The sequence below is a fragment of the Microcebus murinus genome, chromosome 14 (assembly GCF_040939455.1).
Source record: "Microcebus murinus isolate Inina chromosome 14, M.murinus_Inina_mat1.0, whole genome shotgun sequence".
Classification (NCBI taxonomy): Eukaryota; Metazoa; Chordata; class Mammalia; order Primates; family Cheirogaleidae; genus Microcebus; species Microcebus murinus.
This window is the reverse complement of record NC_134117.1, coordinates 8,534,038-8,550,879: the sequence shown is the minus strand read 5'-3', so window position 1 is coordinate 8,550,879 and position 16,842 is coordinate 8,534,038. Positions and strand designations below refer to the sequence as shown.

The window sequence follows — 16,842 nt, the reverse complement described above, 5'->3', positions numbered from 1 at the left end:
GAGTGAATTGTCTTCGTGCAGACATGACATGTGGACATTTAGAAATCCAGTTAGGAGGTGGGGACTCGGAACCCAGCTGGACCGCCAGAGCCTTCCCAGCCCCGTGGAGGACCCTGTGGAGCAGTAGCCCCTGGCAACCACACAACAAGGCGGTGCCTCCCGGCCACGAGGGGACGCTGCCCCCCAAGGGGACAGAGCAGTATATGGAAACGTGCTTGGCTGTCACAGTTGGGGTGGGGGGAGCTGCTGGCATCTCGTGGGTAGAGGCTGAGGATGCCACTGAGCATCCTACAGTGAACAGGCAGCCACCCCCGCCCCCATGCTTAAAAAAACTGACCTTCCTGAAACATCCATAGTGCCGAGGTTAGGAGAGGTGAGGGTTCTTGGTCCCTGATGATTTATGAGGGAATGTCAGTTCTAAATAGGAAAGCCACATGAAGCAGAGAGAGAGCATTTTCTTCTGGGGGAAAAAATGAGCCTCTGGTTGAGCTGGATATCTGCTGGTCACTGCATGATTCAGGGAGAACTTCCCACATCTGAAGGGCCTCCAAAGACTTCCTTCTATAGGCTGCCGAGGCCCAAGAGGTCAGCAGAGTGTGTGGGCCTTGCTTTGGGAATGAGGCTCCTGGCCGGATACCTTGGAAAGCTCTGGGTCCTCCCCCCCACCCCCGCAGTGTCCCCTGGGCCTGTGTGCCCTCTGCACCCTGTGCCCAGGGGCAGCTACAGGCCAGAAGGGCAAGGTCACTACTGATAGGAGGAGCGGGTGCCTGAGGGCACTAGGTTCTGGAGGGAAGAAAGAGGAAGTTGATTTTAGAAAGAAGGGAGGCAACACCTTTCTTTTGAGCGGAGGTGGAAGCAGGAGAGTTTGGAAGACGATGGGGAAATCATGTGGCGGGACCAGAGGCACCGAGAGGCTTCAGGAAGGTGCTCATGTTTAGGATTCTGCTCCAGGTGGGGCCCGGGGTGGTCCTGGGTGGAGAAGAAGGGGAGGAAAAGATCTGAAGCCAGGACTAGCTCATAGACGTGCTTCCGGAAGGTGCTGTCAAGCCAAGGGGTGTTTATTGAGCTTGCCTGAGAACGTGTGGCCAGTCAAGGGGGAACCAAGATGCCTAAGACCAGTTCCTAAACTCAAAGGCTTGAAGCTTCCTTATGTTGTCATCTCCTACTTCATCAGTTGCAGTCTGGTCCTCAGCTGTGTGCTCCAGCAGAAAGGTTTGCTTGTGAGCAAAGTTTGGTAAGTGCCACGTGAAAGACTCACCACCTGGAGGTTGGACGTGCATTGCTCTGAGAAAACCTGCAGTGAGAGACCAGTTGGGGTTTAATGAAGCATTTCCCAAGCCTTGTTTGCTGGGGTGAGGGATGGGACTCTCAGATACAGTAAATAAAAATACGGGGTGCCCATTCAATTTGAATCTTAGATAAGCCATGAGTAGTTGGGATGTGGGACATAACTTGTATTGAAAAACATTTATCTGAACTCAGATTTAGCTGAGCATGCTGTATTTTATCTGGCGACTCTACGGGGGTGGGGCGAGGAGGGCTGGAGGGACATAACCTTTGTCAGCGAAGCACGCTTTGGACATGTCTTCCCAAGCCATATCTGTGCCAAATCCTTTTATTCCTTGTTCTGCGTTCTCCCAGTGCTTAGCGCTGTAGACCACTTTGCAACATTTGCCCTCTTTTGTCCGGTGACATATTTTTAATTTTCTGGCAAATCATTTTCTGGCATCCTTGACTGCCTGGAACAGTTGTGACCCCAGAAATGCACGAAAGTTACCACCTGGTGCAAGTGGAACTCGGAGCAGCCACACCAGGGCTGGGGTTGGGGAGGGGCGTGAGATCCCTGAGCGTCATTTGGCTGACGTTGGGAGCATCTGCAGCATGTTGGGAAATAAGGAGCAACACCCTTGGCTGACAGTGGCTAATGAGGTGGAAAAGCTGGGAGTAAGCAGCCCAGGGAGGAGTGAGGACAGACAGGAGGCCAGGCCAAGGACAGGCAGGCGGGATTGGAGGGAGAGGTCACAGGTGGTGACTGTGGCAGGTGGCAGACAAGCTCAGTTCTGCTGCAGTTGCCTGGGGGGGGTGGGGGCTTTGTTCCTCACAGAGGCTCTGAGTGTCAGGAACAGGCTTGCCGGAGACGGCAGCTAGTACTTGCAAGGCTTCTGTGCTTTACCTGCAGCATTTCTCTGTCTTCCTGTTCCTTGCTTTAGCCACGCTGCCCTCTTTGCTATTTCTGCAACACACCAGAGGTGCTCCTGCCCCAGGGCCTCTGCACTTGCTGTTCCTTCTGCCTGGGATGCTTCCTCCCCAGGAATCCTCCTGGTTCATGCCTTTTACCTTGATTTCGTTTTTTGTTCAAGGTCCTCAGAGGACCTTGCCTGACTGCCTATTTTAAAATTGCAACTCTCCCGTCCTGGCTTCATTTTTCTCCTTAGTACATATCACCCTCTGACTGTAATGTTTTACTTGTTTATTTGTTTATTCACTGTCTTCTCCCTGAAGAATGTGACTTCTAGGAAGGCAAGGATTTTGTCTGTTTTGTCCATGGTTGAATCCCCAGCCTGGCCTTTATTAGGCACTACTTGGTAAATGTTTTTGAATAAACGATCTGAGCTATCCCTTAACCAGCCCTTATCACTCCCATTTTGCAGGCGAGGGAACCGAGGGCGAGCAGCCTGTCCGGAGTCTGGAGCTCATAATGGGTTGGGCCGGAAGCTGTCCCCAAGCAGGGTGCCTAGTGGTGGGCCAGGGTGGCCCGTGGCTTTGGCCTCTGCTCTGGAGGGTGACGGTCTGGCACAAGAGGGCACATCCTCCAGAGTGTCCCGTGTCCCTAAATGACGGCTTTTCCTCTGTGTCTTCAGGATGTGGTTCTGAGGCGGTCTCCGTTCCCGATGGCCCCCGGAGTGACTCGGTGGAAGGAAGTCCTTTCCGCCCTCCGTCCCATTCCTTCTCTGCCGTCTTCGATGAAGACAAGCCGATAGCCAGCAGCGGGACTTACAACCTGGACTTCGACAGCATCGAGCTGGTGGATAACTTTCAGACCTCGGAGCCTCGCGCCTGCGACGCGAAGAGTCAGGAGTGCAAGGCGAGCGCGCGGAGGAAGTCCACGGACTCCGTCCCGATCTCTAAGTCTACGCTGTCCCGCTCCCTCAGCCTGCAAGCCAGCGACTTTGACGGTGCTTCTTGCTCAGGCAGCCCCGAGGCCGTGGCCCTCGCCGCCCCGGATGCCTACAGCACGGGCTCCAGCAGTGCTTCCAGCACCCTTAAGCGAACTAAAAAGCCGAGGCCACCTTCCTTAAAAAAGAAACAGCCCGCTAAGAAACCCACAGAAACCCCCCCAGTGAAGGAGACACCCCAGGAGCCGGCCGAGGAGAGTCCTGTCGCCAGTGAGGAGACTCTGGCGTCGGAGACAAAAACAGAGTCGGCCAAGACGGAAGGTTCCGGCCCGGCCTTATTGGAGGAGACACCCCTAGAACCCGCCGCTGTGCCCAAAGCTGCCTGCCCCCCGGACGCGGAGAGCGCGGAAGGGGCCGTCCCCCCAGCTTCCGGAGGCGGCAGAGTGCAGAACTCGCCCCCCGTCGGGAGGAAAACGCTGCCTGTTACCACGGCCCCAGAGGCGGTGGAGGTGACCCCGGCAGACAGCGGGGGGCAGGAGGGCTCCCCGGCCAAGGGGCTGTCAGTGAGGCTGGAGTTCGACTATTCAGAGGACAAGGGTAGTTGGGACAACCAGCAGGAAAACCCCCCTCCTACCAAAAAGCCAGGCAAAAAGCCGGTTGCCAAAATGCCCCTAAGGAGGCCAAAGATGAAAAAGACGCCCGAGAAACTTGACAGCACCCCTGCCTCTCCTCCCAGGTCCCCCGCTGAACCCAATGACATCCCTATCGCTAAAGGTACCTACACCTTTGATATTGACAAGTGGGATGACCCCAACTTTAACCCTTTTTCTTCCACCTCAAAAATGCAGGAGTCCCCCAAACTGCCCCAACAATCCTACAACTTTGACCCAGACGCCTGTGACGAGTCCGTTGACCCCTTTAAGACGTCCTCTAAGACCCCCAGCTCACCTTCTAAATCCCCAGCTTCCTTTGAGATCCCGGCCAGTGCTATGGAAACCAACGGAGTGGATGGGGACGGGCTGAACAAGCCCGCCAAGAAGAAGAAGACGCCCCTGAAGACGTAAGTCCAGGGGTGGGGGGTGTAAGGATGGAGGCGGGTGTGACTCAAGGTCACGTGCCTGGATAGCCTGCAGCTGCCCTCACCTCGCCCCTGGTTGCTGTGCTGACGCTGTGCTCGCCGCCACGTCACCGGGCAGGATGCATGCTTTCCTTCCTCTCTCAGGCCGTAGTGGTGGCATTTTCCCATCCACATGCCCCCCTTGGGGTCCAGAGTCCTTGATCTTTTGTCTTCCTAAACCAGTGGTCTAGTTACTTACAGCCTAAGACCTGACGTTCAGCTCCAGGGGAGTGTGGGAGAGCCACAGGCCCCTAGAGACCTGGCCACCTCCCTGTCGGTGACTGACCTCTTCCCCTGTTTAGCATGTGAATTGCGTTTTGGAGAAGCTGGGGGAAAGATGTCCTTTAAAATACGGCTACAATTTATAGTATTTGTTTCTGGCCATTCATGAGACACCAGCCCAGGGAGGCAAACACGGCAGGAGGTTCCAGGAGGCCCATGAGTGAGGAGTGTGGCCCCTCCCTGCACCCCAGCCAGTGAGGAGGAAGCACCCCTCTTTGTCTCCCTCCCTCTCTAGTCGTCTTTTATAGACTGGAGTCCAAAGGCCCTGTGAGTTCAGGAGCGATAAGTGGGACTTCAAAGGCACTCGCGATCTGTGCAGTCCCCAGGGAGCTGTTAATGATCGGGTGTGTGGTCCCCACACACTCACCCAGGCCAAGAGCACCGCCCTTGGACACCGTGTGTCCAGACTTCGCTGTTCATTCCAAGATTGGCTCCAATCGTGGGTGACTGCAGGCCTGTTCTTGGGACTCTAGGCCAAGTGTGGTGTGTTGACTGCCTGGGACCTCTTGTGGGAAGCATCACCCATCATTAACAGGGCTGAGATCAGTCTGGGGGTGGGGGGCGGGGGGGGGCAGCGCGGCAGAGCAGGCCACAGCGTTGGCCCCTCCGGGTCTGCCTGGCGTGAATGGGGCAGGGTGACCTGTGTCCCTCCCATATGGGCTCCCTCAAGCCTTGTATTTCTGAGAAGAACCCGGGGCTTCCCGAGAAGTTCTCTGTAGCAGGCTTTGGCCTTGGGTCACCCTGCTGCTGTCTAGCGGTGGCTGGGAGGCCTTCCTGGCCAAAAGTGTAGACGTTTCTTAGATCAGTTACCCAGCCAGGCCCTGCCTAGAGACTCCATGGGATCCATGTTGGAGACTTTATTTCAAGCGTGGAACAGGAGATGCCCGGACTGCAACGCCATGCGCCCTCAGTTCTGGAATGAGAGCCAACTCGCAGCCACCACCGCCCCCTTCCCCACGCCGTACTCTATATCGCAGTCTGTCCCCAGCCACGTTCTCCTTTGAGCAGCAGAGCCAACCAAGGTGGGGGGCGCTAGCCCGTCTGCGCTCTCACCTTCAGTGCAGACGGGGGTGCTGGCTTGGAAGACCCCACAGTGGGGTGACAAAGCTCTCCGGGCACCAGCGCTTTGTGGGGTGATTAGAACCCGGAGAAGCTGTTCCCCAGTACCCCCTTTCCAAGCAGCTGGGGTGTTGCCGCCCTTGGACGTAGGCGCTACAGCGATGGCTGCCGCATCCTAACCCGCGAATAGCCGGTTGTCTGCAGATTTATCTTTTTTGTCAGTTCCTTCTGTCTGTCTCTCTTTTTCTTTGTCTTCTTGTCTTAGGATGGTTGAAGATGTGATGTCTGTATGTTCTCTGTTGTAAGTAAATTTAATGGAATCTGCCTCTTATGCCAAATGTGCTTCGCTCTGCCTTTTGTTTCTGCTTCCAAGCCCTTTTCATTTCCCCTCCGTGGCTGCTACTGGCGTCTTTCTGTGGTGGGCCTGGGATCGGTGGGGCATGGGGCTCCCGGCAGTGGAGGCTATTTTTCTGTGACTGCATACGTGAGAATGCTTGGCTGTGGAAACGTGGCTATCCAACATCTGCCTGCGTGTCAGGAATGGACCTTCCCCCCCTTGCTTATTGGACGTCTCCATCAGAAACCCATACATTTCTTTTTTATAACTCCTCATCCCATGCTTTCATTTTAAATCGGGCTAGTGGGCGATTGCTTTCAATAGTACTGTGGCTTCACACTAAAATAACCACCCAGTCTAACCACGAGCGGCAACTGCCGCGGCTTGTTCTTGCTGATGTGCTTGGGCTGTTCCGAATGGGGCCCGCAGAGCACCTGCAATGCAGGGTCGGCTCGGAGTGGAGCGCACGGCCTCGAGAGCCATCGCCAGGCTGCCCTGGGCTGGGCTTTGGTCCCTTGAGACCAGGCTGGGTGTCAGCATGCCTCATCTGCCATCTGTGGGTCACAGGTGCTTTGCCTCCCCTGGCCAGGAGGGATCTGTGGGTGGCTCTCAGGGGTCCAAAGGCATGTGCCTTCTCCCTGTCCTTACAAGGGAAGCTGGCCTGGTCCCAGGCATCCGCAGCCCCAGGATAGGGTAGAGTCTCTTATTAGGCTCTCTTCTGCCCAGGGGATTTCTTTAGTATTTTCAAGTCATTTAGCAACTACGGGATATCTAGTTATATATTTATATGCATGAATAAATACATGCTTCAAGCTGTGATTGCATTATTTTATGGCAAATGCCATAAATGCTGTAAATAGCCATTTATAGTATTTTTCATTGTTATTGCCATTGCTATAGCATTTTATTTGAGAGAACACAAGGAAGGAACTTGAGTGCCAAATTGTTCTGCCCATCCCGTTAACGTGACAAGCGGGGGTGGGAGGGTGGAGGGGGAATGCAAGGAGAGGGACCACCCCCCCAAAGCCCTTGCTTTGTCTGGGCTGGGATGGTACCAAGGAGGGGCTGGGGGCCAGGGGCCTGTCTGTAGGGTGGAGAAGACCTCCATTGTGACCCTGGGAATAACCCCCTAGCCTTCCCATGGGTTGAATGGAACTGTTTATGCTAAAAGTCACCCCTTCCTCCTGGGATCTGCCTACTGGCCCTTCAGGTGTCTGAGCTGGTGGTTCCTTAGCCTCACAGCCCCTCCCCCCATTATTGATATGAAGCTGAAAGAAAGGGAGCAGAGAGTCATGAACCTTCTCCATAAACCATTGTGGGAAAAGACATAAAAAATCATCTCATTTCAGCCCTGGCCCTGCTGTTAGTGAGAACTCCCCATCGCCTACCCCTTAAGCTTTCAGAGCACAGGAATCCATTAAACTCAAAGATCCTGTGAGTAGGAGGGATCCGGCAAATTCTCCCCGAGGACTCAGAACTTTCTATTTCTGCCCCGGCTCCTTCCAATGTTCCTTAAGTGCTGTGTCATTAAGTGCTGTGTAGTTTGCCTGTCTGTAAGTTGGATCCTATTAATTGGTGTCATGGGCCTAGGGCCCCTCCCCCCACCTTAGTTGGTTCAGACATTCATGGAAGGGTCCAGATAGATTAATCCGCTCACCAAAATTTGCTTTATAAAATAAGAACATTTAGTTAAATTTAGCTTCATTTTCTGGGTCAGCTCTCCAAAATGCCATCTCTTCAAAGATTTCCCGCTTGATGGATCTTTCCCTTGGGGGCAAAAATAACAGCTGTTAGAACGTCAGAAGGGCCTGTCAGTGTGGACATGTCTTCGCTGGCGCGGCGTGGATGGGAGGGTGGTCCGGGCCAGGCAGCTCTGCGGGGCCAGTGGCTTCCGTCCGCTCTGCTGCTCTGGAGTGTCCTGTACCTCTGGTTGTTGTGTTTACATTTTCCATTTTGTTTACAGTGACACCTTTAGGGTGAAAAAGTCGCCAAAACGGTCTCCTCTCTCTGATCCACCTTCTCAGGTACATATTCCCTTGTCTCTGTAACTGCACTGCTCACCTGGGGACTTCACGCTGCGGTGGGTTTTCTTCCGAGTCAGCAGAGCTTCCCTCCTGCTCACGTTTTCAGGAACTACCTGCCTTCACCATGGAGGGTCCCTCGGCATTTGCAAGGCATTATATTGATCCCTTTGACTTGGGGAAGAGCAGAGTGTTCCTGAGAGTCGGAAGACACTCGGGAAGAATGTTAGTTGGAGTCTCTAGAATCATTCTGGTTCAGTCCGGCCGGTTCATCGGCTGTGAACTTACATAGGACTATCAAGTTGAGAAAGTCTTCTGACTTTTTGTGTCAAGAGCACTGAATTATGCAGCCAAATTGGGAGTGGGAAGAAAAGGGAGCCCCCCTCCCCTAAAGGAGTGGGGGCTTGGGCTCGTTATATGAGTCACTGGTTCCTCCACCAAATATATGCCATTTCTTCTGCCCTGTTTATGGACCAGGGAAGGTGGTCTTCAGGCACTAGGTCATACCATTCAGGGCTATTTCTCGATCATAAAACAAGCAGACCCCCTCCACCTCCAAGTCCGAGCCAGCAGAGCCCCGGCCGGCAGACCCTGGCCAGGCTGGGAGCGATGGGGGGAGGTACCCAGCTCCAGGAATAGGGGGCCCGAGCCCCCATTCTCGGTTCTTCCCTGACATTTCTGGGTTCCCACCCTGCCCTGTGCAGCTCCACGCTCTCCTACGGAAGTGGAGATAGGATCCCCTTTTTCTCCTTCTGGGGACTCACATGAGGATTGTCAGGTGAGAGCCCGAAGCACTCTATGTGCTTACAACTAGTCATCATAAAACTAGCAGGAAATTTTTCAGATAACCAAGACATAAAATCCCGATTTTTTTTTTTAAACCCATGGTCACTCTCTGAAATAAACCATTGTAAATGGAGAGTAGTCATAGGGCAAAGAATTTGTTTCCTCGAGAGGGACCTTTTGCAGCAAGTCCAAGAAGAATGTGCAGAGGGTTTTGACAAGGACCTGTCCCAGCCACACGGGGCCCCGGGGCTGCGGGGGCGCGGGGGTGGTTTCGGGCTGAGAGTGCGTGGGAGGACAGACGCTGCCCTTCTCCTCGCAGGACCCTACTCCAGCCGCCACTCCAGAAACTCCGCCCGTCATCTCCGCGGTGGTCCACGCGACGGACGAGGAGAAGCTGGCGGTCACCAGCCAGAAGTGGACATGCATGACGGTGGACCTGGAGGCTGACAAGCAGGACTACCCGCAGCCCTCGGACCTGTCCACCTTTGTCAACGAGACCAAATTCAGTTCACCCACGGAGGGTAAGCAACCCGGTGGCCAGCCCGGTGCCCTGCCCTGCCTTGGCGAGTGCTGCCCCTAGGGAGTGAAAGGCCAGGAAAGAAACTTCTCGGCCGGGTGACCATGCTGTCATTCCAGTGAGTTCACCTGCATGGGTCCCACTGGGCCAGGAGGTTCACCTGCACGGCTCCCACCGGGCTAGGAGCGAAGGCTGCGTTAAATGCTTGAGACTTGACACCGGCTGTCCCTTTACCCCAAGCCTCCTGCTCAGAACCAGTGCACCAACCTCTAATTCCAGGTCCTGAGCACTCGCTCAAACTTCACTCAGTCTTGGCTTACGGGCTTTTGTCCCTTCTGTGATTTTGCCAAGCACAGCTCCGGGGAGTGTCATCCAAGTCAGACTGTCGCTGTCAGTGAGCCCACCTGGGGTCTCTTGGTGCTAGTGTTATTCCTAGACCCCACAGGATGTTTGGACAATGTGGCCACACATTTTAGCCAGGCCCCAAACCAGAGGTTCAGCCCAGGCTTGCTAAGGAGGACATGTCCCCTTCCTTTGGAATGGGCCCAGGCCCTTTGCTTATCTCATTGGTATCTTCTTCCTCCTGTGTGTATTCAGATTGAAATATTCACACATGCACTCAATGTGACTGGGTAAATCAAAATTAAAAAGAATTGCCCTACTGGGGTTGATTCCCCTCCCTCCCCAGCCCCCACATCTTGGCTTCTATACTTACTTTCTTTTTTTTTTTTGAGACAGAGTGTCTCACTCTGTTGCCTGGGCTAAGTGCAGTGGCATCATCATAGCTTACTGTGGCCTCGAACTCCTGGGCCCCAAGTGATCCTCCTACCTCAGCCTCCCGAGTAGCTGGGACTATAGGTGTGTGCCACCATGCCTGGCTAGTTTTATTTATTTATTATTTTTTAGAGATGAGGTCTTGCTGTGTTGCTCAGGTAGGTCTTGAGCTCCTGGGCTCAAGCAATTCTCCTGCCTCTCCTCGGCCTCCTAAAGTGCTGGGATTACAGGCATGAGCCACCGTACCCAGCCTATACTTCTTTTCTTGTTAGGAGAGCTAGAGCCTTTCTTATGAGGCATTGCCCATTTCCCAATCTGACGGTTCTCTGTGCTCCCAGTCCTCAGGATGCCTTCCCTCCACCGACCCCCCTGTGAGGCTGCCGAGTCTAGCGTTGGGTCAGCATTTCAACACTCTGGCTTTTGTGATGGTTTTGATTTTTCCTAAGATCTTGATTTCTAGCAATTTTCTAAAACTAAGTGAAATTGCTATGAGGATGATCACACACCATAAAAGTCTTGTCTCTACTTTTTTGCTGCTAAAAAGGGACTGAGATCGTTGAATGGCCTCCCTCCCCCAACCGGGCTGGTGATGGTGTGGTGTAGACGAGGCAGGTTTTGATTGTACCTCTTTCCTCTGGAGGCTTTTCCTTGGTCAGGCCCATGAGGTCTCAGGATGGCTGCAGCGTGCATTTACAGTGAGATCCATCTCATGTTTTTCAGAATTTCGGTTGCTTATATTCTGCCTACAGGAAGCTGCCTTTCTAAGTTTGACAATGAAAAGATGATGCAAATAATCTATACTTGTGCTTTTTGACATTTTATTTTCTGCAAAATAGAGCCTTCCGGTTAGCTGGCTGGTTGGTTGTCTGGCTTGGGGTTTGAGAGGCCTAAAAGCGACCATCTCACCTGACACCCTCAAGCCTAAGATCTGGCCTCCCCCTGATCCTCATTTTCCCCTGGGTTGCCCCTTGCTCAGCTGCCTTTGCAGTGCTGCTGGGGACACCCTCCCACCCCACCGTTTCCCATCCTTGCCTGTCCCAGTCCTGTGCCCTCCCAGCCTTTCCCTGGATGTCCATTCTCGGCTCTGCTTGCCTTTGGTGCATCGTGTTGGCCGAGCTGGGACACTTACCTCCATACTGATGATTTTTGTGCATTTCTTGCTTCCCTACTAGATTGTGTTTCCTAAAAGCAAGAACTTTGTCTAGCTCATCCTGTGTTCCCACAGCAGCCTGAACATCGCAGGGGTAAAGACAGGTTTGTGAGATGAAGGTCATACAGGGTCAGGCAACTTAGTGTCAGCTCAGTCAATCTGATCTTTGCAATGGGCATCACCTGTGCCAGGTGTAGGGGGGGGCTGAGGGAAGAGAGGTTTTATGTCCCAGAAGAAGCAAGGGACATTTGAGCACAAGCATTGGGCTTGGCCATTTTGATAAGAACTGTGGTTTCCTGCTGGGTTACATCTTAAGAGCTTGATAAGAAATTTCTAAATGTCAGAGAAAAGTATTTAGAAACCAGCCTGGGCTTGGACTTGTAGGTCAGAATCAAGGCATATGATTCTGATATGTGTGTGCCTTTAGTTTTATCATCAGGAACCAAATACATGCATTTTTTTCTTCGAAAATATAAAAATCCTGGTAGTACTTTTTTTTTTTTATTTTTATTTTTTTATTTATTTATTTTTTTTTCTGGTAGTACTTTTAAAGCTACTATGTACCTCATTCAATGGTAACATCTGTCCGTCTGTCTTTAACATTGTACCAACATAGACACTAGCTCAGTAACATATTTGACAATTGTTTGTTTCTGCAAAAATTCAACAGGTAGGTGTAAGTTTGGAACAGAATTCTGTTAAATCTGTCTCCTTGGAAAATGATTTTGAAGACTTTGGGAAGTGACAGCTATGATTTTTAGCTGGCGGGCAATCAAAAATCCATCCATGTGAAGACGAAACAGTAACAGTTACAGCAGGTGCCAGCCCTGCTGTGTCCACCTCTGAGATAGATGCCCAGCTCCCTCCAGCATCCGGATGTAGAAACTGGACGCAGAGCTCTTTTGTCCCATCACGCTTCCCGTCCATGTAACAGGGTCAAGCCTGGCTCTGCCAGACACACACTCGGGTGCTGATGGGATTGTCAGGATGATTCTCTGCGGGGCCACAGCCGTGATCTGAGACTTTCTTACATCAGAGTCACCAGCCACAGGAAAAGGGGATGTGGGGCTAGAAATGATAATTGCTCTTTGAACCCACATTCACTGTAACGTTAACTCTACAGGTAGCAATAAGAAAGCAGGAAGTGTCGTTGGTCGAACACTTAACTTTGAGCTGTGTGAAACCTTTTACAAAATACACAATTTCATTTCATCCACAGAGTGGATTTTTGCAATTCCCCATTTTAAGGACGAGGAAACAGAGGTCTGGGGCTGTTAGCGACTCCCCCAGGGTGGTGGGGGAGTCCAGGGAGGACCAGGTCTGCCTCGCAGCTGAAGGCTTCCCACCTGCACCTGTGGAACTCGGGTGTCAGACGAGTCGCGCTCCCCGCCCGGGTCCACAGGAGCAGTGCTGAAAGACCTTCCAGTTGTCTTCAATGTTTCAAAAACCCGAATGGAGCTAGTTTAGAAAAGTACCCCAGCGATTAAAATACCATGTTTGGACTGTAATTGCATCTCCCACTGACTAAAAACTCGGATTGACAATTATAAATGGTTTTCTTTGCATTTCTTTGCTCCGTAGTAAGTGCTCTTTTTTGGTGCAGCCTTTTAAAAGGTGTGGTGCTAGGGCAGAAACCCTGGTCCGTGTGGTCCCTAGGGATAAAAATATTAGGAACCATTGGGCTACACAGCCTGAGACCTCTCCTGCCTCTGTCCAAGAGACCCTGAGAGAGCAGCTGTCTTTAGAGTCGCAGGTTTGGGTGGCCCTTTGGTGGCCACCCAGTTTCCTTGTTTCCCCGCGACAGCTACCTCAGCCCCTCCTTCCCACCTGCGACAGAGAGAAAGCGCCCTTCTCGGGAGCCTCATCCGTTCTGTAAGGGGGACACCATCGCTGTCATGCTACACATGTAGAAGGGAGAGGGCGAGGAAAAGGAGCAACGTCCTTGTCCCTTTACAAAGGGCTCTGCTCTTCTCCCCTAACAGAATGTCACTTATGTTAAAAGTTCCAGAAATGTTAGCAATAAGCAATAATACGCCTGACACCAGTCCCTCACATTGGTATAATCTATCGTAGGGCTTTTGTATTACGTTATTTCATTTCATCCTACAAAATGTCAGTACCCCAAGCTCCATTTGGTGAGTCGGTAGGCATGGAGAATTCTGGCGAGTTGGCTTTCCTGGTCCTGGGAATGATGACCTGGACTTGGCTGCATCCTTCTGGCTTCTCTTTGCGGTCCCCCGCAAACCTCGAGCACTTAGAGTCGGAGGAAAGCATCAGCGAAGCCCTCTCGCTGTGTGGTGTCCCGGTATAAAATCATTACCAAAAGCAGCCCTCAGATGACAGGACCCATTAAAAATAACTCTGGGCCTTTTTGACTTGAAGGAGCTGCATGCTTTAGCAAGTGACTGTCTCCTTTGGTTGCAAAGATGATGTACCCCTTGGTGACACTGATGTCACCCAGCCTGCCAGCTGTGTGTGGCATGATGTGAAAATGGGGCTAAAGTTGGATGTGGCATCACCCCCAGGCCTACCCTTTGAGGCTTAGCATTTAAAGCAGACATGAGTAAGATGTTGAAAACCAATTTCAGGAGGATGTTTCCTCAAATTATGGGCGATCACCCAAGATGACAGGAAGAGATATTGATCTTTCTTACATCCTTTCCAGACCAGTTTGTACATTATAAACGAGGGCACAAAATGGCCGTGATTGGAAGGAGCAGGGCGTATTCGGAAGGGGAATCTTCAGGTGTCCGTAACCTGGGATTGTCGAGGGAGGGGTGAAGGCCTCCTGGAACCAGGCGTCTTGCACATGGAAACATTTCTCTGGGGGAGTCGAAGACCCCATTGTTGTACCATCAGTTGCTGCTTCTGAAGGGAGGAATGGGGGACACGGGGCAGTGGGAGGGGACACCCTCTTGGCAGGTAGGAAAGAGGGCGGGTGAGTGAGCTGGGTGACCCAAAACTCTCCGGATTCAGCTGCCAGGAAGAGTTCAGGTTGCAATTAGACGCTGTACGGGAGCAAGCTGGCAACCAGAGCTGGCTACTCACCTGGGGCCATAGGCCCTGGAAAATCTCTGGTGGTCCCTTGCTTGTCCTGGGTGCTCCATACCATTCTGGAGTGTGTTGAGAGGTTTCTGTTAAATAATTTTTGTATAATGCCTTGGCAAGAATGATGATACCTTGGGGGAAGCAGCTGATTCACTATTATCTTCTCCACTTAAGCAGTCTGTATAACAACAAAACCATGGCCCTGGGGTTCTACACTTAGGACGTGAGACATCTAAAGAGAATCCCCAAATCACCTTGTCCATCTGTTTCCCTCCTGCTTCTCATTTTTAAGGTGAGGAGGAGATTAGGTATAGCTTACATGATGGTTGCAAATACACTTTCTGCACTCTAGCCCAGCAGGATGTGGTTTGTGCTAGTCTCTGTGCTTTCCAAGTTGACTTTGTTTTTTTCAGAGACAAGGTCTTGGTCTGTCACCCAGCCTGGAGTGCAGTGGCCTCATCATAGCTCACTGCAACCTCGAGCTCCTGGGCTCAAGTGATCCTCCTGCCTCAGCTTCCTGAGGTGTGCACCACCACGCCTAACTAATTTTTTCCATTTTTTGTAGAAATGGGGTCTCACTCTTGTTCAGGCTTGTCTTGAACTCCTGGCCTCAAGCCATCCTCCCACCTTGGCCACCCAAAGTGCTAGCATTACAGGCGTGAGCCACCACACCCGGCCTTTTTGACATTAAATCCACAGAGCCATCTTTAATCCCATGAGCAGGTCGTGCCTACTAGAAGGACGTGTTTGATTCACCAGGGAGACTCAGAGATTCCTGAAAAGTTGTCCACATGTTTAAGGGCTTGAGTTTATTCAGCCACAACCACACACACTTGAAGGATTTAAGAAAATCTTCCAGGAAATATCTCATTCTGCACTGATATTAAGGAATCATATTTTTTCAGTGATGCCTTCAACAATGTGCAGAAATAAAGGGGCTTTAAACCAGAACTGCTGTTTATACTTATTTTCATCTGAAAAAAAAAATCCAGGCAGTCAGCTTTATGGATTGCCACGAAGGCTTTTTCACAGCTGGTTTTTGAGCATGTCATTCATCATATCTTGGTTTTCTTTTTAAGCAGAAAAGGAGCATCTGGTAGCTCTAGGCTGTGGCTTCCACGAGGACAGACGTCCATTGTGGTCTCGTTCACCACTGTGTGCCAGGCACATAGTAGGTGTGCAGTCTGTTTACTGGACTGCGAGCTCAGCTGAGTGTCAGAGCTCTTTCCACATGGGGCTACCCGGTTCCCTGAAGCAGGCAGTGGGGTTTCTAGTCCCTGTCGACTGTCGGAAATAGTCTTTGCAACCTAACGTCACCAAATCCATTTGAAATGGGTCATTATTTCTCCACCTAGTTGGACTTTACTAGTCTTTGCATTCAAAAATTTGATTTGAACTAGCCCTGCAGGCACGGTGGAATTTTGGGAAAGGTTCGGGGGACTTGAGAAGCTTCTCTTACGGGCCATACTGGAGGAGCAGTGTCATTCTTCCCTCGATTCGGAGGGTGGCTGCGGCTGAATGCTCAGAGAGGGAGCAGCTTGGGTCCAGTTCCCAGATGTCACCAGGATGTATCATTTCACATGCCGCACACGAGAGCTCCAGAGAAGACCCACACCCCCAGCGCACACGCTCCCTGATCTGGAAACTCGGCGCAGAGTGAGACCTGTGTGTGGCCGTGCTGTCGGATGTCCCGGGACTCTCGGACTCCCTACCGGCAGAAGCCCCTTCACGGCAAGGGGTTAACCGGGGGTCTGAAAGCAGCCGAGCCGAGCCTCCCCTTGGCTACACTGCACGTCTGTAGTCAGCGGGCGCCCCAACCGCCCAAAACCCTGTTCTAGGCCTCACCCTGCCCGGCCCAAATCCTCCCTTTTCTTTTTTAGGCACTAACCTGGCCTTCTGTGTTTTTTGCAGAGTTGGATGATTACAGAAACTCCTACGAAATCGAATATATGGAGAAAATTGGCACCTCCTTACCTGTAAGTTCTGCCTGCAGGGGGCGCTGTCCTGTGCGGGGCATCTCTGAGAGCTCACGTCCCCAATCCAGCACTCTGTCCCCATGGCATCCTGGGTGCCCGGTGATGATGGGCTGGGGCTAGAGGTTTGTGCTCAGTGCACTTCATTTGGCATTTTCAGGGAGAAAGTGATAGGTTTCTTTAAAAAGCGTGGGCAGTGCTTTTAAGGTGTGTTGTTAGCTGTTTTTGACAAATTGTTTTTAAGTATCCGAATATTGTCCTTTCCTCGCATTTTTAAGTGGTTACAATGGGCGGCTGTCTTCCCTGGCTGGACTCCTGCTGCCCCGGGGCATTCTGTTCCATGCGTGACATCTCGCTGTTGTCCCGCGATGCCCTCAGAGACATCACGGGAGGGCCTGCTCACAACACTAGCCATGGACAGGTTGCTTTTATCTTTATCGTTCTTGGCATCGTTTGTAGATGCTGGGGTTGCTGCTTTTAAACCACAGGCTGCTGTAAGTTAGACCTGAGGGCTGGGCGGGAAAATGCGCCCATATACAGAGCTAGCGCAAGAGCCGGGTCAGTCGGGTCAGAGCTCCTGGAGCAAAACGCACGGGTATGCCATCATCCCTCGGTGAGAGAGTGGAGGCCGCGTACATAACACCGAGGGCGAGACACTTTGC

General features: G+C 52.1%; 1 protein-coding gene across 13 annotated transcripts in view; it reads left to right on the top strand.

Moving 5' to 3' along the window:
• The window catches only part of TACC2 (transforming acidic coiled-coil containing protein 2), a 201,989-nt gene that overhangs the window by 163,247 nt on the left and 21,900 nt on the right, over positions 1 to 16,842 (top strand). For 10 of the 13 annotated variants that reach the window (XM_076009733.1, XM_076009731.1, XM_076009735.1 and 7 more), the window contains 4 exons: positions 2,862 to 4,176; positions 7,875 to 7,935; positions 9,038 to 9,239; positions 16,119 to 16,183. In XM_076009733.1, the coding sequence (XP_075865848.1) occupies positions 2,862 to 4,176; positions 7,875 to 7,935; positions 9,038 to 9,239; positions 16,119 to 16,183 (1,643 nt within the window). Of the gene's footprint in view, positions 1 to 2,861; positions 4,177 to 5,839; positions 5,876 to 7,874; positions 7,936 to 9,037; positions 9,240 to 16,118; positions 16,184 to 16,842 lie in introns of all 13 variants that reach the window. The other 3 variants (XM_076009732.1, XM_076009736.1, XM_012781281.2) reach the window with 2 other exon arrangements.